This window comes from Nycticebus coucang, chromosome 7, assembly GCF_027406575.1.
Source record: "Nycticebus coucang isolate mNycCou1 chromosome 7, mNycCou1.pri, whole genome shotgun sequence".
Taxonomy (NCBI): Eukaryota; Metazoa; Chordata; class Mammalia; order Primates; family Lorisidae; genus Nycticebus; species Nycticebus coucang.
Window position 1 is genome coordinate 134,186,993 of NC_069786.1, and position 25,626 is coordinate 134,212,618.

Genomic DNA, 25,626 nt, shown 5'->3' on the forward strand with positions numbered 1-25,626 from the left:
AGCTGGACATGTAGCATGCACCTGTAGTCCCAGCTATTCAGGAGGCTGAAGCAGGAGTTCAAGGTTGCAATGAGCTGTGATGACATCACCACACCCTAACTTGGGCAACAGAGTGTGAATCTAATATATATTCTATATATATAGAATAAAATGAAATAAAAACAAGAAAGGAAAAGAAACTGTAACTCCCCATCCCAGAGGCTACTAACATATTCTCTGATGTATGTCTTGTGCTCACCGTCCTTGCCTCAGGCTTAACACCAGTTTCTCATTTCCCTTAGATGTGTGTACCAGACACTTGAAAAAGTTTTGGTTTTCTTCACTTTTTGTAGTAGTTATATACAAACATGCTTTATTTGATTTGCTTCTCGGAATATCGGTGTCTACCAATAAGGCAGTCTTGATGTGCCATGCTTTTGAAATGTCCAAAATATTTGCATACTGTAAGTTTCACTAGTTGATGGCTAAGTCTGACTGTGTCATCTGGAACTTGTCTGAGTATACACCTTACTGTCAGCATGTGGTGTTACTTCCTCTGCCAGCCAGGAACTCTGGTAGCTGTGTTCCTTGAAGGTGAGGGGGGTGGCCAGTCACTGTCTTACAGTAGGCAGCTCGGATGTAGTAATGGATGGTAAATCTGTTACTTCCTTTTCAGCTCCCCAGAAAGTACCTGTGAAATAGTCTAAATTCTGTCTCAGGGGAGAAAACAGAGGAGGTGACATAAGTCATAAGACAAAGCCATTAACTTCATACTTGTCATCTCTCTTTAAAGTTGGAAAAATTAAGACTCTGGATTTTAATTCGTGTAAAAATGGAGTTACTGCCAGGCACGGTGGCTCACACCTGTGATCCTAATACTCTCAGAGGCTGAGGCAGGAGGATTGCTAGAGGTCAAGAATTTGAGACCAGCCTGAGCAAGTGTGAAACCCCATCTCTAGTAAAAATATAAAAGCTAGCCAGACATTGTGGTGGGCGCCTGTAGTCTCAGCTACTCAGGAGGCTGACAGGAGGATCACTTGAGCCCAAGAGCTTGAGGTTGCAGTGAGCTATGACACCATGGCACTCTAGCCAAGGGCAAGAGTGAAACTTCTGTCTTAAAAAAGTTTTTTTTTAATTTAGGTGGCACCCGTAGCTCAGTGGGTAGAGCGTTGGCCACATACATACACTGAGGCTGGCAGGTTCGAACACCACTTGGGCCTGCTAAAGTCAACAATGACAACTGCAACAACAAAAAAAAAGCCAGGCATTGGGGCGGGCACCTGCAGTCAGCTACTTGGGAGGCTGAGGCAAGAGACTCATTTAAGCCCAAGAGTTTGAGGTTGCTGTGAACTGTGATACCACAGCACTCTACCAACAAGGTGAGACTCTGTCTCAAAAAAAAAAAAAAAGAAAAAGAAAAAGAAATTTAAATTTAAAAATAATGGAGTTACTGAACCTTCCTGGACCCACCAGTCCCACCTGAGATGATTGCCTAGTGTGGAGCCAGGCGAGAGCAGCACGGTCTCTGGGAAGCCTCCTCCCTGCACCTGCTGCACCTAACAGGCGGCTCCACCCCTTCCCTCAGCTTTGGGTACTGAGCACCCAGGTGATTCTGATCTCTCTGCTCTCCCGGAATCGCCCTCCCCCGTTCATGGTTGGGCCTACCCGGGTGTGAGCCACTTGAAGGTGTTGCTGTGTCTATTTTGCAGGCCTCTGCCTTCAGACTGCCCTTTGAAAGGAATGTCCTTAGCTGTTGCAGGACCTACCTTGCGAGACCTGTGCACCTTGCTTAGTTTTCCTACAGGTCCTGTTATTAATCCTTTCCTGGTTTATAAGCCAGAGAGGGATGATCGGCTGTCGCCTGTGACTTGTGCAGGTATTTGGTTACGTTAGCGCCACAGGCTGGTTCTTTTCCAGCCGTTGGTCACATGTCTTGAGCGACTACTTCAGAAACGTATTGAACAGCCCTGAGACAGCCCTTAAAAAAAAAAAAAAAGAAAAGAAAAAGGATCTTCTTCTGCGTGGGAAGATCCTCTGTGGCCAAACCCCTCTGCACACTGTGTGTCTCCTTTGTTCTAATGAGTATATGAATTGCTTTCACCTCTAGACTCAGATAGCCACTAATTGTCTGAATTGTGAGAGTTTAATTGAATTGAAAAAGGGCGATTTCTGTACATTTAAAATTGCTGTGTGTTTCTTATTCCAGTTCTTTTGTTCTAAGAAATAGTCTCAATTGAAGGCTGAACTTTGGTTTCTTTAAAGAATACTGAATTAATCTTTGTTTTGGTTTTCTTTTTATAATTTCAAAAATATGACCTGCCCTCTGCAGGACTCCCTAGCAGAAGTTGAGGAGAAATACAAGAAGGCCATGGTTTCCAATGCTCAGCTAGACAATGAGAAGACAAACTTCATGTACCAGGTCGATACCCTCAAAGATATGTTGCTGGAACTTGAAGAACAATTGGCTGAATCTAGGAGACAGTACGAAGAAAAAAACAAAGTAAGACTCAGTATTGTAGAGAATGGTAGATTATGTGTGTTTGTGTACGTGTGTATATAAAATGTATAATTTATATTATTTATGTATTTTTAAGCAATCATTCTTTCCTTAATCCAGGAAACCCAAACATAGGAGAATAAGAATAACATGCTCTTTGAAATATTGATATACATGATTTCAACATGCAAACTAGAGGCAGTTTTAAGTGTAAGATTAAGTTATAAAAAAGTGTGCCTATGAAAGCACCAGCATTCTTGATGAAGGCACGATCAGCTACTTCAAGATTTTCTGGTTAATACATATTTCCTGATTTTTATTTCATTCTCTCTTAAAACCACAGAGAAATAGTTATGAGTATCAACAGTTTTAAGAAAATTATATTCATTTCTTTTCTGCTGATTAGGAAAAGACGCAGTTACTCCCTTTAAGAATTAAAGACCTCATGAGCAAGTGTGAAACCCCATCTCTAGTAAAAATATAAAAGCTAGCTGGACATTGTGGTAGGCGCCTTTAAGAGTTTTAAACTTTCTTTCTGGCCTGGTTTAAGAAGCTCATAAGCTCAGAAGTGTAGAGTCTCATTTGAGCTTTCATTAAGAGCTGCTGCAACTCGTGTTTTGCATGTTTGTGATGTCAGTCTCCAGCAGGAGCGCTGTGTTGAGATGAACCACAGAGAACTGAGTTGGCGAAGGCTGGGCTTTGTCATTCTTTATGAGATAGGGAGCAAAGAACACTTGTTTTTCATGTTGTTAGGAGTTACGTGGTTTATCAAACCCTAGAATAAAAATATTAAAAAACTGGAATAGTGTCCAGTTTTTCAGAGGTTCTGGTATAAACAGAAAAGTTAATGTGCAAGTGTCCTTCTCTTCTTTTTAAAAAAACGGGCTGTGTCCTCTAAGTCCCAAGGGGGAAAACCACATACCCTTCATAGCTCAGAGCCTCCTTCTTTGACTGCTCTGTAATTGAGTTAGAAGCTGAAGAAGAATTTCACTCATGCAGCTCCTGGAGGAGCTCTGAAGGAGAGGAGGAGCTTTTCAAGAACCTCTGTGTCAGGTGGGGTGTGGGTGCTGGGAGCCCCCGCTGAGCCTGCCTGGGCGGGCGGGCACCATGGAGCGCTCACACACACTCCTGCCCCTCCCAGAATGCCATCGCCAGGCGTCATTACATAGACTGAGAACCCTCAAAGCTAATTCCACAGAAGCTGGGTGGGACTAGAATGTTATCCTCAGGTGGAGCCAGGCCAAGCCCCCCCGGAAGGCCCTTGTCACAGCCAGGAGGGCACCAGCCACTCTAGGCTGGAGGAAGTGGGTGGGAGATGCTTAGGTCAGATCTGTTCTCAGATAACCTGCCTAACAGATCTGGGGGAAAGGTCACTCGCCACCCCTTACACTGCCAGCAGAGTTAGTTGGGTCCCACATTATCACTAGGGATTGTGCTGCTGTGACACAGCACAGGCAGAAAAGCACATGGCCATGTTCCAGAAGGGACTTCACAGAGGGCAGGCTGGAAAGGGCCACCAGCTTTGCGTTTCGAACCCTTGGCTTAACTTTCCCTTGCATGGCAGCCCTGGCGTGCAGAGCTGGTCCGCCCTACTAGTGAGAGACCGGCCAGTGTAAGCAGGAGGTGTCTCCTCTTTATCCCAAAGAGTCTCCCTGGCACCTCTCAGGTCAGAGATGCCGGGGCTCTCAGCACAGTGCTGTGCTTCACTCGAGAGAATCAGAACATTAGGCTGTGTCATCAGCTCCCCAAATTAATTTTATAGTTAGGCATCTTCTACAAAGTCTGGAGAAACAGATTTGTGTTGTTAAAAAAAAAAAAAAAAAACGGTCTGTAAAACCAGTGTCTGGTGCCCCATGATCGCATTAATGTACACAGCTATGATTGAATAAAAAAATAAAAAAAAACTTGAAAATTGCCATGGCATAGTAGCAGGTAATTTGTTCAAAGGGAAATGCAAATCATGAGAACATGAACTAATGTGCCAAAAGAATGCGATTCCCTGGACTTAGTACTGTTTTCCTCCTTTATAGGAATTTGAGAGGGAAAAACATGCCCACAGCATCCTGCAGTTTCAATTTGCCGAAGTGAAAGAGGCCCTGAAGCAGAGAGGAGAAATGCTTGAGGTGGGAGCTCCTCTATTTTATTTTTTGTTTTTGTTTTTGACTTTGGAGCAATTTGTTGGTTTATGACCATCTTAGGCTGCCGTAATAAAGTACCATAGACTTCAAGGTTCAAGCCACAGAAATTTATTTTCTCACAGCTCTGGAGATCAGGTTGAGTCCTGGTGAGGCCTGTCCTCCTGGCCTCCAGATGGTCACCTTCCTGCTGTGTCCTTGCATGGTGGAACGAGATCATACTCCTTGGTGTCCGTAAAAGGACACTGATCCCATTAGGCCAGAGCCCCACCCTTATTGACCTCATTTAACCCTAATTATCTCCTGAAGACACTGTCTCCAAATGCAGTCTCACTGGGCATTAAGGCTTCAACACATGACTTGGGTCTGGGGATGGCACAGGAACAATTCAATCTATTCTACAGCAATGTGTAAAGTTACCAGTTCTCTTAATACTGAGAGTTTTAAACTTTCTTTCCTGGCCTGGTTTAAGAAAAACAGATCCTCTTATTGGTGAAGACCTTTATTCTTTGGTGGTCTTATATTTGTTTGGGGAGGTCTGGTGGACAAAATGATTTCACCACCCCACAAAGATGTCCACATCTTAATCCCTAGAAATTGTAACTATATTAACTTCACACAGTAAAGGGACTTTGCAGATTAAATTAAAGACCTTGAGAGGGGGAGATTATCCAGATGATCTGAGTAGGCCTGAGGTCATCACAAGGGTCCTTATAAGAGGAAGACAGGTCACTGGAGGAAGTAGGATGTGTGGCAAAGGAGGCAGAGTTTGGGGTGAATAAGGAAAGGACGATGAGCCAGATGCAGCCACTTCTCATTGGGAAAGCCTCTGGAAAGGCTTGCTCTTAGCCTATAAGACTCATGTTGGACTTTTGACCTCCAGAACTGTAAGAGAATATATTTGTGTTGTTTTAAGCCACGGAATTAGGTATAATTTGTCACAGTATTATTAGGAAACTAACAAGATTGGTTTTTAATTTTTTAATTCAGTGAATACTTTAATGGGTGCCTTTGAAGTGAGAATTTCACACAAGCAGTTTTCTTCCGGCACCTCTTAAAGCTGGGAGTAGGACAAGGAAATAGCCCCTGAATGCTGGCAGTGCGTTCAGGGGTGAGGTGACCGTCACGGCTCTTGGGGTGTCCAGTACTGAGGCTTTTCTTCCTGTTTAACCCTTTATCTTCTTTCTATCTGTTCCTTTCCTCAGGAAATCCGACAGCTACAGCAGAAACAGGCGAGTTATATCAGGGAGATTTCTGACCTTCAGGAAACAATAGAATGGAAAGACAAAAAGATAGGGGTAGGAGTCTAGTCTTTGAAAACCTATTCCAGTGGGCAGGGTGCTTAGCAAATAGAGCTTTTGCACAATTTTGGTTTGCAAAATCGCTTGTCTGAGTATGCATGCAACCCTCGTGTAACACAGAATTTTAGTAATTTAATTAACTGAAATTAATCTAATATGTGTGATTCTGTTGAGTAGTAAATACACTAACTTATCCATGTTATGTGAACTCGGAATTTGATGCCGACTTACGGCCTGGAGGTTCTAATGGTGACTCATGAGAACTCACGCGCACTCATCTCTCGTTGATAGAGGGAGCAAGGCGGATTCCCTGGGCGGGTCTGACATGTGGAGGGTCAGACTTCTTGGAATTCCCTGCCTGATAGTGCCTAGATTTTTTATCAAAGGAGTTAGAAAGCTGCAGGGTATCAGTGGCTGTGCCCTAAGTATTCCCACCTTGAAATTTCCCCTGGGAAGGCCTCCCACAGTCCTCCCCCTCCATAAGAAAAGAAGAGGCAACCCACCTAAATTTAGAATTGAACAATAGGAAGAATGGAACCCCACAAAGTCACTGCTATGATTCATAGAGACAAATGATTTCCCCAAAATAGCAGCTCATCCGCATAGCCTATAAAGACCCAGAGATGTTTGCGCAGGCGTCAGTGCCGACTCAGGCACGCGGTACCTGGTGTTTCCGCTTTGCAGGGATTGTGTGCATGCATGTGCTTTAGGACTGCTTTATGTTTATCAGTGACAACAGATGCCAATAACAATGCATAAAAACAATTAAATTGTTGAGACAGTTGCCATGCGGGGTTCTTAGGCGTTCCTTCCTGTTATTTATTGATCCCTCCGTTAAATGGGTCCATCCACCGCTTGGCTAACCCTCTAGTGCAGCGCTGCGAACCCGCAGACAGTTGGAAAGTGATGCAGACAAGGCAACCGGGACCCGGTGCTGTGTCTGTGTGACGCACAGCACTGATGTCTTCGGGAAGCATGAACCGGAGTATTTCTTGGACCGCGTGCACTACATGAAAAGCTTAAAGCTCGCGTTGTGTTTGTTGTGCGTTTGAGCGGAGTCTCTCGATGTCTAAGTCTCTTAGTGTTTTAGGGAGAGAAGCCTTCTTGGTCCTGCCTCTCACGTCACCTTCTCATCTGCACGACTTCTTTCTCTCTGCTCTGCTGCACACTCAGGCATTAGAGAGGCAGAAAGAGTTCTTTGATTCCATAAGGAGCGAACGAGACGATCTTAGAGAAGAAGTAGTCATGCTGAAAGAGGAATTCAAGGTATGAAGCTAACGTCCAGTTTAAAACAGAAAATCCAGGTGGCCACAGCAAATTCTGGGATTCTGTGAATATGGGTGTGTGCTGTCAGTAACTAATTTTATGTCATTGATTTTGCTTCTGTTAGTAAACTCAAATCTTAGGTAAACTGACGCTGATGAGACAGGTGAAACAAATGTAAATTCAGTGGCCGCGCCCACGGCCTAGAGATGCTCACTGGGATAGCTGATTAGCCCATCTTGAACACAGCTCTGATTTCTAAGAGTTTTTTTACTTATTACCTCAACTTGTCTCATACTCATTAATATATTCTCTATATTATTCAGAATTAGATAACTTATTTGCTTTATATTAACAGAAAGGCTCAAGTGTAAGGACCTCTCCAGCTGAACAGGGTCTTTGGTTGTTGGTGTGGGCAAGGCCCAGAGAGCCACGGAGTTTTAGGAGGAGGAAAGTTCCATGTCCTGTGTAGACCACGTCACGGGGTCTTCTCTGCTGGCTTGACTCAGAGTAAACCAGGGGGCAGCACTCTGGGTGGGCTCTCAGAACACCAAAGAGCTGTTGTTGAGAGAGAAGGCTGAATAGTTCTGGAATAATCCTGGAAGCATATCAGTATCTGTCTTCTGGGGTCAGAGCCAGCGCAATAAACCAGCAGGGTGCAGGTCTAGAGCTCCAGAATGCTGCTCGTGAGAAGCCCATGAGTACTAGAGTGGGGACTCCTCAAGCAAGAGGGAAAGAGCCGTGGGCAGCAGGAGGCAGCTGGTGAAGGATCCACAGAGCTGTGGTGTGCAGCTGTTTTTAAAGTGCTTCACTATACAATGAGTATAATCTGCATTTCTTCTAACTATACCAAACGTCCTAGCCACCTCCTAATTTCCTCTTCAACGTAAGTTTCGTCATTCCTTTCAGAACACATACATACTTCTTATTTTAATCTCACTCTGTTTTTCAAGAATGCAAACCAGGGTTTTATCAGTAAAGGTCACTTTATAGTGATTCATTAATGTTCCTTTGTGGCAGCCCACAGGCCATCACCTCTGGCTAAAAACCGATTTGGCTGGGGCGGCGCCTGTGGCTCAGTCGGTAGGGCGCCGGCCCCATATACCGAGGGTGGCAGGTTCAAACCTGGCCCCGGCCAAACTGCAACAAAAAAATAGCCGGGTGCTGTGGCGGGCGCCTGTAGTCCCAGCTACTTGGGAGGCTGAGGCAAGAGGATCGTTTAAGCCCAGGAGTTGGAGGTTGCTGTGAGCTGTGTGAGGCCACGGCACTCTACCAAGGGCCATAAAGTGCGACTCTGTCTCTACAAAAAAAAAAAAAAACCGATTTGGCACTTCTGTCTCTGCAGAGTCATCCTTTACTTTGGGAAAAATAGTTCCCTTTGTTATTGTGAGTAATAAAACAAGAATTTGACCTGATCCCACTGAGTATTACGGTGAGCCTATTTTTGTCCCCAGAAACATGGAATCATCCTAAATTCAGAAATAGCTACCAATGGAGAGACCTCAGACACTCTAAATAACGTTGACTACCCTGGTCCTACCAAGATGACAAAAGAGGAGTTAAATGCCCTCACGTCGACAGGGGAGGGGACACTAGGTAAGTATTTGTTTTCCTTGGGATCCTTTCATCTTTCACACCAGCACTGATTCACCTTCCATGCATTATCCGAGTTGAAGTAATCACCACTGATCGATTAACAGTCACACAGCATGCCATCTGTCTCCTCGCTCCATAGCGGTGTCCTGGCCCCGAGGCGTGGTCACCCAGTGCTGTCTGGCGTGCGTCTCTGTACAGTGCTCACCACCCCTGGCTCCAGTTTCTTTTGCTTCCCAAAGCTACCAAGAGAGACAGTGAATGCACAGAAAACAGTCTCAAAATTAGGTGATGATGTTGAGTACTATTTAGTTGTCCTCAGATATGGACCGGGTGTGGCTTTTAACTTATTCTGTTACAGAATTATCAAAAGATGAGATCAGTAAAGGCTGTAAAGTAAGTTGTTGACCACATCTGGTTGTGAGGGTACGAGGTGGCAGGGATAGCAGGTGTGCTGGTGACACAGCACATCTCCCTTGTCTTCCTCAAGCCAGCCCTGCAAGTGGACAGGTGGCCGTGGGCAGTGGGAGTGGCCGTGCTCTTCCCAGCAGGAGTCTGAATGCCCACTTTTGTCAGAGGTGGCCCTCATTTATATCCCTCAAGGGATATAAACTTGGGGAATCCAATAGACTGTAGGAATATTTTATACAATTTTCAATGATCTGCAAAACCTCACTGATTAATATTTGTCATAATATTTGGCTTTGGGGAAACCTTCAGAGTTTTGCACACAGTGGCAAGTGGAGGCTACACACAAGGCCCCATCTGTCACCGGGTACCAGTTGTGTTCCAGCTTTTTACAGTGAGGCTGAAATGAGGTCGAGGTCCATACTTTTCATTTTGATTTAGAAGCCTTCATCTTACTGCTTTTTGCTATGGAAATGTGGAAACCCGTAGCTTCCCAGTACTGGCTTCCCAGGGAGGTAACTCATTTTTTATCTTTATGGCTATAAGGGAAACACGACTCTTATAAATTGGGTAAAAGTTATTGAAAAGGTAAATTAATTTCTGTCATATCTTTATATTAGCTACCAACAGCTAGGAATTTGATCACGTTGCTCTTATTCAAATATACATTTCAAAATCTTTGATAGCCATTGTGAAATGCTTAAAGAACCAGAAATATCAATTTTGTAATTGGTTTCCAAATGTTTTACAATCATATATCCTATTAGTGAAGAATTGTGGGAACTTCTGTGTATATATATTTATTTATTTTTAATATATATACTATTGGTATAAAATGTACATTATATCACACATGCATTGAAATTGTTAGAGTGAAGTGAAACTAACTTTCCATACAAGTCCTAATATTCCCCCCCTACTTTCCCTGAGGTAAGTGCACCCACCATGGAAACCACTGGTTATAAAATTACCTGGCCTTGACTGTCAGTAACATAGTTCCATATCTAATAGGCTAGGATTTTGTTTCAAGAATCCAAAATATAGTGGTTCATTCCGAAGCAGTAATGTGTTCTTTAGCTGCTAAATAGTTTACTATTTACGCAAGTGGTCACTTGATCTTAAGCACTTGCCTCCTGCCAGAGCTCGGTGCGGTCCCTAGGGAGGGTGGCAGGGCAGACCCAGTGTTTTCTCAGGAAGACAGGGGTTGGGTGTTAGAAATTAGATTTCTGTTCACTGTTTGAGCTGTTTTAAAAGTGTCTCTCTTGAGATTGACCTTGAAGCTGTGTTTTAAAAAGTGAACAGAATGTTCTTTGAAAAAATTATTTGAAATCTGCTTTTGGAGCTGCAAGATAGGCAGGGAAGTTGATAGCTGAGAAATCTGGGCTGCAAGGTTGTGCATTTAGAGATGAGGATGGGGAATGTGAACCTTCCGTCTGTTCCTAAACTCATCATTGTGGATTGTTTGGCTGCCCAGAGCTCTTTTTATTTGTTAAAACTTAACTTCACCTTAAAAAAATCCACTCATATGAGATGGCACCAGCAGCCGCTCCTGCCATCGAGATGGTGGCAGTGACCGTTACTGGTCACAAAGTCACTGATGCAAGCGCTGCTGTACCGCGCAGCACTGGCCAAGGCTTCTATTTCACGCGATTCTTGATGCCGCCCTCTCTTCAGGAATAGGGTTGGGTGGGATTTAGGACATGTGTTTACATTTTGATATATACTAAGTGGTTACCACATCATGGGGTCCCTTCAATTTTCTTAATGATCTTTTAGGAAGAGCCCATGAAGTGGAGGTGAAAAATGACATTGTGGACAATGTGGGGAAAAGAACAATCTTGCAGAATTCTGAGAAAGAACAGCCCAAAGAGGACACAATAAAGGATTGTGTGGACACAGTGGCGTCACACCCTGGTGACAGTGCTGAGAACCAGAAAGTCTCTGAGGAAGACAAAGCCCCGTCCCTAGGACAGTTAGCAGGTGCTAGAGATGAGGAGCAGGTTCACAGCCAAATTCTAGAGAACATGTCTTGCCTTGAAAATACAGGGCAGGTTCAATCCAATGAGGTCATTAGTGTGGCAGGTGATAGGCCTGGAGCTTCCCTTAGCAGCTGTTTGCGTGAGTTAGATAGCGAAGGCCCAGGCTCTGGGAGTGAGCAGGACAGTTGCCATGCCTTGGATATCAACAGCCAAAGTAAAGAATCTGTAGAAAAGCAGGAAAAAGAAAAGCAAGAGGATTTTAGAACCACTTTGGAAGAGGTTAGCTCAAAACCATGTCAGGAATCTGTTCCTTCGCAAATACCTGACATCAAAAGGGTGAGCAGCATAGACACTGGCGGGCAAAGCAGGAGCCACACTGAGAAGGTGGAAGAGGGAGGGGAAGCTCATATTGGGGAGCAGGTGGGCACAGTGGCCTCACATCCCCCCGAATACAATGATGACACAGTGTGTCAAGATGAAGAGTGCGCAGTAGCTGCCCCTCCAAAGTTGGGTCCAAGCATAGGACATAGTTTAGAGACAGAAGTCACCAACCAGAAAGTAGCTGAGCCCAGAGGTTCCCCAGTTCAGAGTACAGAGGTAGACAGGGAGAACCATGAAGAACCAGGGTTAAGGGAAGAGAAACCAGCTGAGACACACGTCCAAACCATTCCTGGTTCTCCAGCAGCCAAGAGTGGTCACCAAGAAGCAGCAGGTCCAAGTGTGGCAGGTACTGACAGTGAACCCCTAGAGACGAAAGAGCCCAGTGAAGAGAAGAGGGACCCGCAAGGAGAGGCACTGGAGTCATCACAGAAGAAGGCAAAGAACAAGAAGAAGAAAAACAAGAAGAAAAAACCACCAGCACCTGTAGAAACCCTTAAAGCTGTTAAGAAAGAGTTAATGTATCAGGACGCAGATTTAAGTGAAGTTAAGGAAGAAGAACAGGTTAAATTTACTACCAAAACGTCAGTGGTGGAAGCTCAAGATGAGGTGGCTAAAAATCCCAAACAGAAAGTTGTAGCAGAAAGTGGTGAAAATGTTGATTGTCCAGAAGACCCTGATTTGGATGGAAACTGTAACCAAGAGGTTGGAAAAACAGAAGCAGAGAAAGTAAGAGCTGATGGAGACACATTGAATTTTGAAGATGATACAATTCAATTGTCAGGCACTAGTATGAATGATAAAGAATTAGAGGAAGATGTTATAAAAAGTGATGCTAAAAAAGGTGGCGCCACTCAGAGCAGCCCTCCAGAGCCAGAGGAGGAAGCAGTAAATGGTAGCAGCCCGCGGGGAAGTCCCACCAGGGAAATTAACGATGTCCTTCAAACAGAAAGTGTCGAGGGGCACATCATGCCAGAACAGCCAAGTCAGACAGTCAAGAAAGCTTTAGATAGCGTTAGTCTAGAAAGCGAGGACCTCTCAGCACCAGCAGGAGAGTCGGGGGACTTGGATTCAGAAAGCAGAGAAGATACAGAAAGAGAAAATGAAAAGGGCAAAAGCAAAGAAGATTGCACCATGTCCTAACGGGGGGGCAGACGGGCCGCAGGAGGAGGTGTGACACAGACAGGAGCTTTACAGGGGGCCAAGAACTTTGCACAGTAAGTCTGATCACAAGAGACTCTTTTGTCACCACTGCCGATGTGAGTAAAATGTTCCAAGTTGATTTAGATGCACTATGTGACAATCATCAGGTCACCTGCCTGTGCCACTGTAAGGTACAGACTGTTACTCGTAGATTTATATTTAATCATTGAAGTTGTCACCCAGATTAGAAAGTAAGACATACTTGTTATTAGTGTAAGTTCCAATGACAACATTCCGGTAGTGTCAAACAATAATGTATACTGCTGATGTTCTAGCTTAAACTAAAATAAAAATATTTAGCATTTGCCTTAGGTCTATATGAATGTGGATATTCTTGACCAAACATATCAGCTTCTAGTCGAAATGACCGAACAGCATTCTTAGGTTTCTGCATCATGAGTATAATTGGTACTTAACGCCCCCTTCATATACACACTTCACTAGTGCTTTCATATTTGATTTTAGGACATGAGTATGTTATAACCTCTCTGGTATTTAAAGGAGATAAAACACCCAAATAGCAAATAGGTCAGAGAGTGATGAGATTGGCACCTTAAGACAATGATCAATCATTTTAGGGTTAACAAATATCAATGCTTTTGGATCTCATTGTTAACGACCCCTGAAATTGCTTTGTGGGAGATTCTGACTTCATGCTGATGGCGTGTACCAAATTCATTGTATACAAAGATATTTTATGGAAGTGACATTTGTTGAAATTTCATTTCCTACTGCAATATTTGAGCAGGGCAGTCACTCACAGAAATGTTTTAGGACCTTCACTTCACTTCTCTTTCTGCATGAATGTCTAATCATTATAGAAAAGAGCAACAGGAAAGGTTACTTCCAGTGCAAACTGCTAATCAGACTGTAAGAAGATATTTTGAAAGAGTTGAATCACTGTGGGTATTATGGTATAAATATTTTCATTTGTTGTTTCTCATTTGTATTATTATTGGAAAACTCTTGTTTTGATCTGCCTGAACAAAAGATATATTTTTTATATAAATAAGCATTTAAAAAATAATTGTAAAGGTAGATTAAAGATTGTGAAATATAAAATTACAACGGAACAAACATTATTGAGTGTTGTTGACACTTTATGAGATTACGTGGATTCCTATTACTGTTACAAGATGCAACTGAGTGCAAAAAAACCAAAACCTCAATAAAAGTTGAGGCAAACTTAAGTGTTACCATGTCATGGAAATAAAGGCATTTTATAATTGTACAAGCCTGTGGTTCTACTCTTTGGGCTACTGGAATTCTGAGTCTGTCAGAATACTGTGTTACATGATAACCATCTTTACGGTTATCTGCACCTGGGTTGCTGATCCTCACGGGGGTTCTGTGAAAGACCCAGACCTCCTGCCCTTTGTAGTAATGAACGACCTTCTCTCTTGGCCTCGGGCTGGTTCTAGCGTGGGGGCATCTGCCCTTATGGTGTCTCCTGTGACTTGCAGTTCTGCTGAGGAACCCCAGTTGAGAAAGGGCTCCATTCCCTTGCTCCGCTTAAATGTAGAAAGTTTGAAGAGTATAATGAAAACACCAAAAACTTGACTGCTAAGTTTCCCTGAAGTCGAGGAGAATGGAGCTGAGGAAGCTGAGACTGCTAGAGAATGATTCAGGGCTCTACGGGAGGCGGAAGGGCTTTGGGTTATGTCCTGCACTTCAGCACAGCTGGATTCTCAGTGGAAGGCAGACAGCTACTCATTTCTACTCATTCCTGCCTTTTAGGAAGGAATTCAACAACCAGAGTCACGGCATGGTGACGTCACCAAACCGTTTCAAGTTCTTTTCTTTCTTTCCTGTTTTATTCCACGGCCCCTTACAGGACACCAGGCTCACTACACCCTCCATTCAGCCACCCAAGGTCTCAATTATTCTCAACTCATTGTTCTACTCAGGCAGGGCACAGTTTTGATCACTTTGTATGTGGCAGGTGGTGTGGGCGTGAACACACGGGAAGGTCTACATTGGGGAGTGGACAACTGCGAATCAGGGCATGAGTAAAGAAAGAAAAAGGACTTCTGAACAGCCAAAGCATTTCTTGGTAATTTCAGAGACTTGCTTGTGAACGTCAATTATTCTGCTCTGAAGGCATAAGGCTGTTATGTCCTGGAGCTGTAATTGATACAGTGCAGGGCCTCAAGTTATTGTGAAATGGGTCACCTAAATACAGTCAGTTTAAGGAGTAAGGTGTAAGGCAATTTAGGAAGGTTTCAAGGTCAAAAGATTCAATCTTAGAAAAGAATTGAAAGGGTTACTGCCAGCCATATCTCCAGGAAAACCTAGATACTGACGTTTCACTATAACAGAACAGAGAAACGCTTGGATATTGTTCATGTCCAAAGCAGGACGTAGGTACTGTGTGTATGTGTAAAGCTTATTTCAAAAGTATAAGTAGTTATAATTATGGTTGTAGGTAGAAAATAGGGAAAGACATTTTTTTTCAATTGCTTAAGTTGAAAGTTTTATTTTTATATACCAACTATAGCCAATTAGAAAATGTATAGAGAATTTTAAAAACAGTATTGAAATACTTCTTAGAGACCTGAAAAGGTGGCAAATTATACTGTAGGTAGGAAGGAAGATTTATAGCAAGGATGCTATTTCTCCACAAATTAATTTATAATTTCATATGAGTCTAATCAAGATCCAAATAAGACTTTTCATGAACTGTGCTAATTCTAAAATTCACATGTAAGAGAAATAATGCAAGAATAGCCAACATGCTTTTAAAAAAGAAAAGGAAGAGAAATTTACCTTAAAATATAGGAAAGATAGCCTCTTTGCCTCCTCCCCCTGGCAACGGAGGCCTGTTCGCTGTCTACAGTGATACATCCTACTTTGTAAGGGAAAGACAGATTTTTTAATTATAGGTTGTTACCATAGACAGAGGTCAGAGAGCAATAAAATTTTTAAAGAGTTTTTAAGAATGAGATGTAGGGTGTTGACTGCTTACTATAATCCTTAGTAATTGCAGTTACCCGAAGACCTAATGCCCTCAACATTTCACTTACCAGTGGGACCCTGGAATGCTAATTCTGGGGGTTAGTGTTTTCTGCCAATAGATTCCTTTCCTGGAAGGCCTCACTGCACAGTGTGCCGCCCCAGCCGCAGAGCCAAGGGAACGTGACTGTGGGACGTGTTCCAAATGTCTGGCCCCTCAAGGAAAGGGTGTGTGTGTGTGTGTGTGTGCACGCGTGTGATGATCAGAACATGTCCTTGTTCAGTGTGACAATCACATGCACAGAGAACTTTGTCAGGAGGAACGTCCTTCCACTCTTTTTACTGCCCCTTCTTACATATATTTTTCGAGATAGGAATGGCTAGTGGATGATATAAGGACATATATCCTTATTCCCGACTATGCAGACCCCTTGGGCCCTGCAAACAGGTGAAACCAGAAGCAGCTGCAGCCCCAGCCCAGCTGTGCCTTTTGCAGGAGGGAGCTGCTCCCTGCTGGGAGGACAGCCAGGAAGATGAAAACGACTGCAGCAGTGAGGTCACTCCAAGTGGCAGCCGGCAACATGTTTCTCAAGAGGCCTTGGTCTCCCTCAGTCCTCTTTGAATTTCCTTTGTCATCTTTACAAATACAGAGGGGAGATGATTCTTCTGGGCAGCGGGAAGAGGAATTAATCCACAGAATTAAAAATATGCTCTCGGAAACATATCATTATGAGTAATCTACTGAACCTCACTCACTGTGCCTTGTTTTGCTGTCTGAAAATGGGTGAGAGTCCACCTGTCAGAGCTTGGCAAAGATCAGGAAAAGCTCTTTACAGGCATGTGCTTCCTGGCGGCCGCTGTCGCTGTGGGTTTCCCCTGGACAGACCAGCTAAGACACTTGGGCCAAAAGAATGGCCCAGGAACACAGGAGCTCACAGACTCCCAAAACTAGGATTTGGCTACCCCAGTAATTTTCTAGAAGGTCTTACCTCTTTGTCTCCCATTTCATGGGTCTCTAAAATGCATACCAGAAAGTTCATTGCAATTTAATGCATAAAAACTAGATTTTTAAAAATATAAACCTTTCACAATTACTAAAAATAACCTTCAATAGCCGACCAATTTTAACTTCCCAATATAAAAGAACATCCTAAATTGGGGACAAAGGGACTTCATCTTTTTGATGACTTGTTTTCATCTGTTTTTAAACTGGGTGCTGCCGTCGGGTGATGAGCCCCCACAGCTCACTGAGTAAGGAGGGCAGGGGGAGGTTGGCAGGATGCTTCAGACTCACGGCTTGTGAGGTGTTCTACTTGTTGGTTTCTAAAGCTGTGAAAAGCAGGAGTCCTTTTTTCTTTATACCAAATGATTTTGCTATTTATTTACTTTGCTATTGTTTAAATTTTCTTTTTTTTTTTTTTGGCCGGGGCTAGGTTTGAACCCGCCACCTCCGGCATATGGGACCGGCGCCCTACTCCTTGAGCCACAGGCGCCGCCCTTAAATTTTCTTAAAACTACTTAGTTTTCATTTTTTTCTCCAATTCTGCTTTAAAATTCCTTTTTAAAATTCTTTAAGAGTTTTATCTCTTTTTTATATTCTCACTATAACACTAAAGGTTGGATTATTCTTTTTGCTAGCATTCATTACATTTTAACATTTATTTTCTACTAATCTACAATATTTGAAGTCTTCCAATAGAAAAATATTTTAAAAATTGTACAATAAATATATGAGCTTCAAGATCATATTTTAATGTGTATTTGGTGTTTTTTATGATGCCTATAGTTTTCATATGTGGGAGTATAAAATAAAAAGTGATACTGGATAAAAGAATCAGGTTTAACTATAAAAAGTTTTTTTAGTTGGGTAAGTGCATGGAATGTACAGAATAAAAGTTGGATCTATCAGGTGTAGAACACAAATGTCTTAATGCTATAATTGGGTAAATGAGGTGAAAGCTATGTTGATTAGAAGGATGTAAGCATTCCAATTTGTACAATAATCAACACGTTGAATCCCATAATGGCATAAATGTATTTATGATCTATGTACAAATGACTTAATTAAAAAAAAAAAAAGAAGAAAACAGCTATCAGAAGCGATCCATATATAAATGAAAATGGAACTCGGATCATACATTTAATTTATGTTTAATATTTTCTGGTGTCTTATTTTGATGCTCTGCCTCTCAAAATAGTAACTTAGGGTCTTTGGAAAAATGAAGAAAGATATAACTTGGATTAGAATGTGGCCGGATGATGTTTTAAATGAAAACAAAGATACATTTTATATGAATTATTTTCTCTTTAATGACTAATCAAGGTTAGCATTTTACTCTGAAGAATTTGGAGCTACACATTCTGATAGCAGTGTCCTCTTGGGAATAAGAGCCTTGGGCCAGAAGTCAGGGTGGGCTCAGAAATATGAGTGTAGATCTGGAAAAACGGTGGTGTGCAGTGGTTAGGGGTGCAGCCCTGTGGCCAGCCTGTGAGGCCTCAGCAAAGTCCATCAATCATTCTGGGCGTCTCTTCATCACCTATAGAAGAAGGGTGCAGGGACAGGCCACCCAGTGGGCTTTCTGGGCTGGAGTGAGCTAAATGAGCTAATGGTGTGAAAGCAGCCAGGACAGCACCCGTGTCGCAGAGGAGGTGGCAGTATATATTATCACTGTTTCATGCTATCATTCTGATTTTGCCTGTAAATTGATGTGGGATTTTGAATCCTCTGAATCTGAAGATTATAGTACTTGATACCTCTTCACAGAGAAGTGTGGGAAATTAAGAGACACTTAATATATACGCATCTCTCTTTATCTGTGGTGGGAAGAATTACAGACATCTAACCCATTGGTGCATTTTTCCCCCAAAAAATAACTGCTCTTGGTAACTAGGTTAGCAGATGTGTTATTAGTGGACTCAGGGGTCATAAACATGTAGTCACATCTCTGATGTTGATGACTCTATGAGAGAAAGGAGAAAAATAAATGTGTCTGAGATGTAAACTCAGAAAGATGAGGATAATTCAAATGTTGGTGCTGTTGAATTGTGACTTTCGGTGTGACTGTACATTGCTAATGATGTTAAACCATGAAGCCTGTGAGATCTTGTGTTGCAGTGTGGCTTGGCCCTAGAGTTCTTGCATGCTAACCTAAGGTAGAAGATTAGCCTGTTTGCATGCGGCCGGATGCTGCGCCTGCCGTGAAGCATGTTCCGGGAGGTTGCCCCGACCCCTGTGGCTGCGTTCTCCCCCAGTCCTGTCTGTGGCCTCATTCACCGTGGTACGTGTGTATAACTCCATCATTCATTTCACTAACCTGAATGACCATTCTTCAGTTTAGCTATGTGCTGAAATGTGCAGTGTGCAGATTCACCTAAACCCCTATCTTTCTGATTTCTTTAGATATTAGGTTGAAAAAGCTTGTCGATGAGCGAGAGTGCTTATTGGAACAGGTAACAATCCTTTTATCACTTTATGGGTTCTGAACAGGGCACCTGAAACCACCTTCCTTTCCTTATTTTTTGCTTACTCAGAAAACTCCTAAATGTATCATAACCGAAAATAATTATCAAGCCAACTGGTTTTCTTAATATTTTTATCCAAATAGGACATCATAAATCATATGAGGTTGAGTAAGGATGTCTCAAAGACTCAAAGCCAAATTTGGTGTGTTTTACTGAATTGCTGCTTAAAATAAATACTAGTATAAAGGTCTAGATTACCCATCGAAGGGCAAGGGTGTTACTAAGTCCTTCCAAACACCATTTCTTACTTCTCCTTGTCTATGAGGTCAGTTTTGTTCTCACTCAGTGCCTCCTTTCTGGCAGGTTTTTCTTTTTTTTTTTTTTGCTGTTTTTGGCCAGGGCTGGGTTTGAACCCGCCACCTCCAGTATATGGGGCCAGCGCCCTACTCCTTTGAGCCACAGGCGCCGCCCCTGGCAGGTACTTCCTTCTATAGCTGATCAAAGTTGTTTGAACTGTGGTTCCTCTTCATTGGTCTCTCCTACCTCAAAACATACTAAGCAGTTATCCTATTTGATCTTTTTCATATGCAGGATATTTATTGAATTATTCCACAAAAATTTCTCAAGAAACCTAGTTCTCCTAATTCTCCCTCATAAGCCTAAAGAGATATATTTGCCTGACTTTTTATAACTCTGCTGAAGACTTGTCAGTTTGGATAAAGCACTGAGTATAGTGGGAGTAATTTCTTGAGACTCCTGTGATCTGTTCAAAACACACATCCACTGGAATTTGTACTTCCGTCCTTAAAGTAGCAGGCACTGACGGTATGTACTTAATTAGGGATCTCCTTCCCCCTACACACCAAGCACAGCAGAAAGACTGTGTTTCTCTCCTAGAGGGACGAAAGCTGTGTAGATACCAACTTTACGCCTCTGAGCAAAGCTCAGCTTAACCTGGCTCTGTGAGAAGGAGCACAGAGATTCTTTTTGGGGATTTTAATTAAGATATACCCAAGCCCAGAAGGTTCCAAGGGACGCTTTCTGGTTTCTTAATGAATAAAGAAAGTTTAATAGCACACTAACTTGCTAACTCTTAAACATTTGAAGTATTTTATGTACAATCTCCTCCTGAGTCTGGAGGAATTCCAACTTTGGAAATAACTTTTCACCCAGAGACACAAAATAATTCATGGCTGATATTGTAAACATTGTTTAATTGTCATTCCTTGTGCATTAAATTGTAGTACTTTCTGGGAAGAGTACTAACTGGCAGATTTTTTGTTTGCTTTAGTTTCTTCATAAAAGGGGAAAGATTGCCTGCCCAGCTGGTGGGCTGTAGGGTGGATTATAACCTTCACCACGTTTATCTCGGGGATAATCACACTATCTCTGTCTCTTTGACCCCCCGGGAACCCTCCACAACTGCAGGGCAGTGGCCATTTGCACTTCCAGGGTGTCAGTTTTTGCTTCCCTGCTGCTCCCTTTCTGACAGGCTCTAAGTTCAGCTTTTCAGTCTCATTTAGAATAGAGAAATTAACATCTTTTACTGGTGGGTGTTTTCAGATTAAGAAACTCAAAAGGCAGCTGGAGGAGAGACAGAAGAATGGCAAGCCGGACAGCCTTCGAGCTGAAGATGCCGTCTTGGAAAATGGGACAGACATGCACGTAATGGATCTACAAAGTAAATGTCGACCCCTGTGTGGAAGTAAACTCGTTCACTTGTGCTGAGCGCATCACACTTGTGCTGGAGAAAAGCTGGCATGAAGCTGTCATGGCAAAGCATGCCCAGTATTCACCTGTGTCCCCCAAAAGCCCATATATACAAAAGCACAAAGATGTTTCTCTATGGGATGGAAAAAGGATGGATAGGTGGGCAGAACAAAATGTTTCTCTCAGAGCCTATGAGTTAGAGCAGGTGCCAAAAAAATATGCACCAAGATGTCACCATGTGAAGCTCTGATGGAAAAAACCACATTTATTTTACTGGACGCAGCAGGTTTTAGATCTGCTGATTGCATGAAAAAATTGAAAGATATTTTTTATGCCAGTGAAGTAGAAATGGACTTAAGGAAGATAAAATTACACAAAGTCTCTCTCTCCCCTTCCCCCCACCCCTAACATTGCTTTATGCACAGGAGCGGAAAGGCACTCTCCCAGCCTGTGTTCACGGGAAGAGAGCACCTTTCCTCTTCCCAGCTCTGGCAAGCCTGGTGGCCTGGGCCAGATCTAACAGATTTGCCAAATGACTATTATAAAGTAAGGGCTTGGTTCCCAGTAACTATTGTTTTAACATTTTGAAAGCCCAAGAGCTTAACGAATTTTCCTTCTCTTTCAACCTTTAGGGGATGCCAACAGACAGATCAGCGACCTCAAATTTAAACTTGCAAAATCTGAACAAGAGATAACTGCATTAGAACAAAATGTATGTGCAAACTTGTTAAACAGCGTCTCCTAGGAATCGCCCTAAAGGGCTGAGGACAAAAATAAGCAGAGACTTTTAGAGCCAAAAAAAGGTCCTGAAAGGAATATGTTAAGACAAGTCTCTCAAAGTATTTCTTAGAGAGAGAACAAGTGGGAAGGAAGGAGAATTATGATTCAGGTTGTTATAACAGACATTAATCTGTTAATGCACAACAGTTGTAGAAAATAGCTAATGTGGCTGGGGGGGTTAAATTTTGTCATTTAAAAATAATTTAGTAATTAAAAAGCACTTCATACTGGATATCTCCCTTCCCTGGGTTTCTCTCCCCGCCAGGCCAGCTCTCCCTGGGATGTAGACATGGGGCTCTCCTGCCCCCAGCACGCTGGGCTCTGGGGCAGTATGTTCTATCCAGAGGGAGAGAAGACAGCTGCTTTTTCACCCTCAGTTGTGGGTATATGTGGATGGATGGAACTTCTTGGAATTTTTATAGAAACAAAAAGGAGCCTGGTGTACATAGAGGATGATGAGTTTGACAAAGCACCCTGGGTGGCACAGGACTGGTGTGTGCGTCATGCCTCTGCTGCTCTGAGAACCTTGACTGGGGCGGGCCCTGCCAGGCTCCTCCTATCGCTCCTCACCTGCCCTTTTCTGCTTCCCACCCATGTTCCCTGGAGGGATCAGACAGAGCTGAGGCCCTGGTGGATTCTCTGCTCACCAGCATGGCTCATTCTATTTCCAGAAGAGCAAGGGGAGAGGCAGAGCCAGGCGGCTGGGCGTCAGCACAATGGGGGTCACCCTGTGGATGGGGGTCAAGGAAACGAGTCCCTATCAGTGGTAGTGGTGGAGGGGGGCTCGCTCAGAAATACAAGCAAGTAACTCGTACAGCAGCCTCAATTGTCCAATCACATCCTAATTCTTTGCAGGGTGTTCTCTCGTGTCTTAAGCCACACTCTTTGATCTCAGATGGAATAAAGCAACTTAAGAAGGAAAATGGGTCTACTCATTTATACCTGTGGTTTTTCCCTCTCATTTAGGTAATAAGGTTAGAGAGTCAAGTAGCACGTTATAAATCGGCTGCTGAAAATGCAGAAAAAATAGAAGATGAACTTAAAGCTGAAAAGCGGAAACTCCAAAGAGAGGTAAAATTTTTAGGCCATTTATAGGGAAAGAAAGGGTGATAAATGTCCCTGTAGTTAGGACAGTAGAGGGAGGATTTACCACAGTTAAATTTGCCATGGGGCTCTTCACCGTCAGATCATGCAAACCACCTAAAGTGCCAGCATCCTAGTAAAGGTTCAGCCAGGTAGGAGATGAGGGCCAAATCACTGTTGGCATTAAATGGCTCCCAACAGTCTTGAGAATTTCCCGTAGGACTCGTCCAGAAACACCAAGTTACTGAGATAAAGGAGTAGCCAGGCCTCTTATTCTCAGTAAATGTTGTCTCATCTGGGGCGGGTCTGCGTAGGGAACTGGGAGAGGTGGACCCACAGTGGCGCAGCGCCAGGTGGTGTGCAGTGGTGAGGCCAGGAACTGGGAGAGGTGGACCCACAGTGGCGCAGCACCAGGTGGTGTGCAGGGGTGAGACCAGGACTGTCAGAGCTCACCACAGGAAAAGTGCCCCCTGGGAAGCTGAGCTGCTCTAAAGCCACCTGCTGGTCACACTCGTTAATTTCTGTGCTTCCAATCTCTAAAAAAAATAAATTACATATATTTTACCTACTAAGGACACTTGACAAAGTTGTTTGTTCAACAGATACTTGTACATCTACCGGATGCTGGGATCAAAGCCTCTGCCTTCTTAGAACCTTCCCTCTGGGGGACAGAGGGGCCCATGCCCAGGAAGGGGCCAGGGCACAGTAGTGGCTCAGGCTGGCGCAGTTTTAAGGTGACCAAGGATGACTTCCCTTCTAGTGACGTACGAGGACAGACCTGAAGCTGGTAGGGGGCAAGTGTCATGAGACTGGGAGAAAGTCCTTCCACGCGGAGGGGCCAGTGAGAGCAGAGATGACTTATGTTTCAGTAATGTGCAGAGACCCTACAGGAGGTGATGGTGCTCTTCCAGGGAAGAAGTGGTGGCCATTCTCATGTGGGCAAGCACAATGGAGAAGGCCCAGGGATGCTCTTTCTCTCCTCTCTAAAAATCTTTCTTCACCCACATTCCCCACCCCATGCCACCCTCAGTACATATCCTCTTAAAAGCAAAGAGGCGACCCCTGAAAAAGCCACCTGTACTCAGAGAACTTAGGTCCTCTCCCTTCCCTGAGGCCCCACACCCCTGGCCCGTTCTTGCCTCTGCCTCCCACCCCTGCCTCAGATGCCCAGGGGTCGATCTCACTGCAGGATTGGACCCAGCTGACCTAACGCATCTCCCCTCAGACTCCGGGGTTGTCCTTGCACACTTCCGCCGCATCCCGCATGCTTTGATGTGGGCCATTTCAGTTACCATGTTCTAAGTATTTCCAGATTTCCATTATGGTTTGTACTTTAACCCGTGGTTTGTACTTTAACCCGTGAGTTATTTAGAAATAGGCTTTTTAAAAGACGTGAGTTTTTTTCATTTGACTTTCTAGCTTAATTTAGCTACGGTCAGAGAACATGGTCTTTACCATAGCTGGCCTTAGGATTTTGTCCATAACTTGCTTCGTACTTACCTGATACATGACTGATTTTTGCACATGTCTCAAACATGCTCAGAAAGCTTGTGTAGATTTATGGCTACAAAGTTTTGTGTTCCTCCGCTGATCGGACCTGCCAAGTGGGTATTCCTTTTGTGTGCTGCAACTCGCAGTAACCGGTAGAGATCCCAACAACTTCCCTAGTAGATAGATGGTGGTAGATTTATCTCATTCTCCCTGTTTCTCTGTCAGGTTTTGCTTCATGTGTTTTGAGGCTGTTTGTTTAAAATTCTTAACGTCTCCTTGCTGAGGAGCCCCTGGCATCGTCCTGCAGGGACCTGTGTTTCTCCGTCCCTGTGTTCACATGTCAGTTACTAATGTGGCAGCACCAGCTTTCTTTGGGTTAGCATTTGTCCACTTTTGATTTTTCCATCCCTTTGCCTTCGGTCTTTTCTGTGTGCTCAGGCATTAGGTTGTCTCTTTTGAGAGGCGTACAGCCAGGTGGCAGTTGTTGTTATTGAATCTGAAATCTGTGCATTTTCACTGGAGCCCTTAGTCCATTGTCACTGGTATTGTCGGACCCATTCCTGCCATCCTACTGCAGATGTCCATTTGTCCTGCCTTCTTTATGTCCTTTTTCTCTCTCCAGATTTAAAATTGATATTCAATTTCTGCTCTTTGGGTGATCAGTCTTGGGATATTATTGGTATTTAACTTTAAAAGTCTTAAAGTTGAACAGTGTCTTTACCCCCCCTTCTGTAGCACCGTGGCTCTAGTCCCCTTCCTGACACATGCGTTCACACACGCATGTACTTGTATGCACACATATCCACACATACATATTTGGACCTTTTTTTTTTTTTTTCTTTTTTTTGTAGAGACAATCTCACTTTATGGCCCTCGGTAGAGTGCCGTGGCATCACACAGCTCACAGCAACCTCCAACTCCTGGGCCTAAGCGATTCTCTTGCCTCAGCCTCCCGAGTACCTCGGATTATAGGCGCCCACCACAACACCCGGCTATTTTTTTGTTGCAGTTCGACCGGGGCCAGGTTTGAACCCGCCACCCTCGGTATATGGGGCCAGCGCCTTACCAACTGAGCCACAGGCGCCACCCCATATTTGGACCTTTTTAAACCCCACTCATCAGACAGTTCGTTGTTTTAGACAGCCCATTGACATATCTACACATTTGCCAGTTTACCCGACTTCCCAGTTGGTATCTTACACTTGTAGATCATTCGATTGGCCTTCGTGGTGGTGAATCTCCTCAGTGTTTGTTTACGAATGCTTTTTTTCACCCTTGTTCTTGGGCAGTAGTATTGAGCGATGTGCAACTCTAAGGCAGCTGTCATTTTTTCTCAGTGATCCTAACTGCTGTCTTCCAGCTTCCATTGATGCTGTTGGGGAATCTGTAGTTCTAACTGTGAGACTTTCTCT

General features: G+C 43.6%; 1 protein-coding gene across 50 annotated transcripts in view; it reads left to right on the forward strand.

Annotated features, from left to right (window-relative positions):
- LRRFIP1 (LRR binding FLII interacting protein 1) overlaps positions 1-25,626 on the forward strand; it is a 156,360-nt gene that overhangs the window by 128,437 nt on the left and 2,297 nt on the right. For 17 of the 50 annotated variants that reach the window (XM_053596573.1, XM_053596574.1, XM_053596577.1 and 14 more), the window contains 6 exons: positions 2,309-2,479; positions 4,507-4,599; positions 5,817-5,909; positions 7,086-7,178; positions 8,630-8,771; positions 10,953-13,963. In XM_053596573.1, coding sequence (XP_053452548.1) covers positions 2,309-2,479; positions 4,507-4,599; positions 5,817-5,909; positions 7,086-7,178; positions 8,630-8,771; positions 10,953-12,676 — 2,316 coding nt within the window. In that variant the 3' untranslated portion in view covers positions 12,677-13,963. Of the gene's footprint in view, positions 1-2,308; positions 2,490-4,506; positions 4,600-5,816; positions 5,910-7,085; positions 7,179-8,629; positions 8,772-10,952; positions 13,965-19,088; positions 19,139-20,713; positions 20,832-21,492; positions 21,573-22,606; positions 22,712-25,626 lie in introns of those variants that run through there. The other 33 variants (XM_053596590.1, XM_053596593.1, XM_053596594.1 and 30 more) reach the window with 9 other exon arrangements.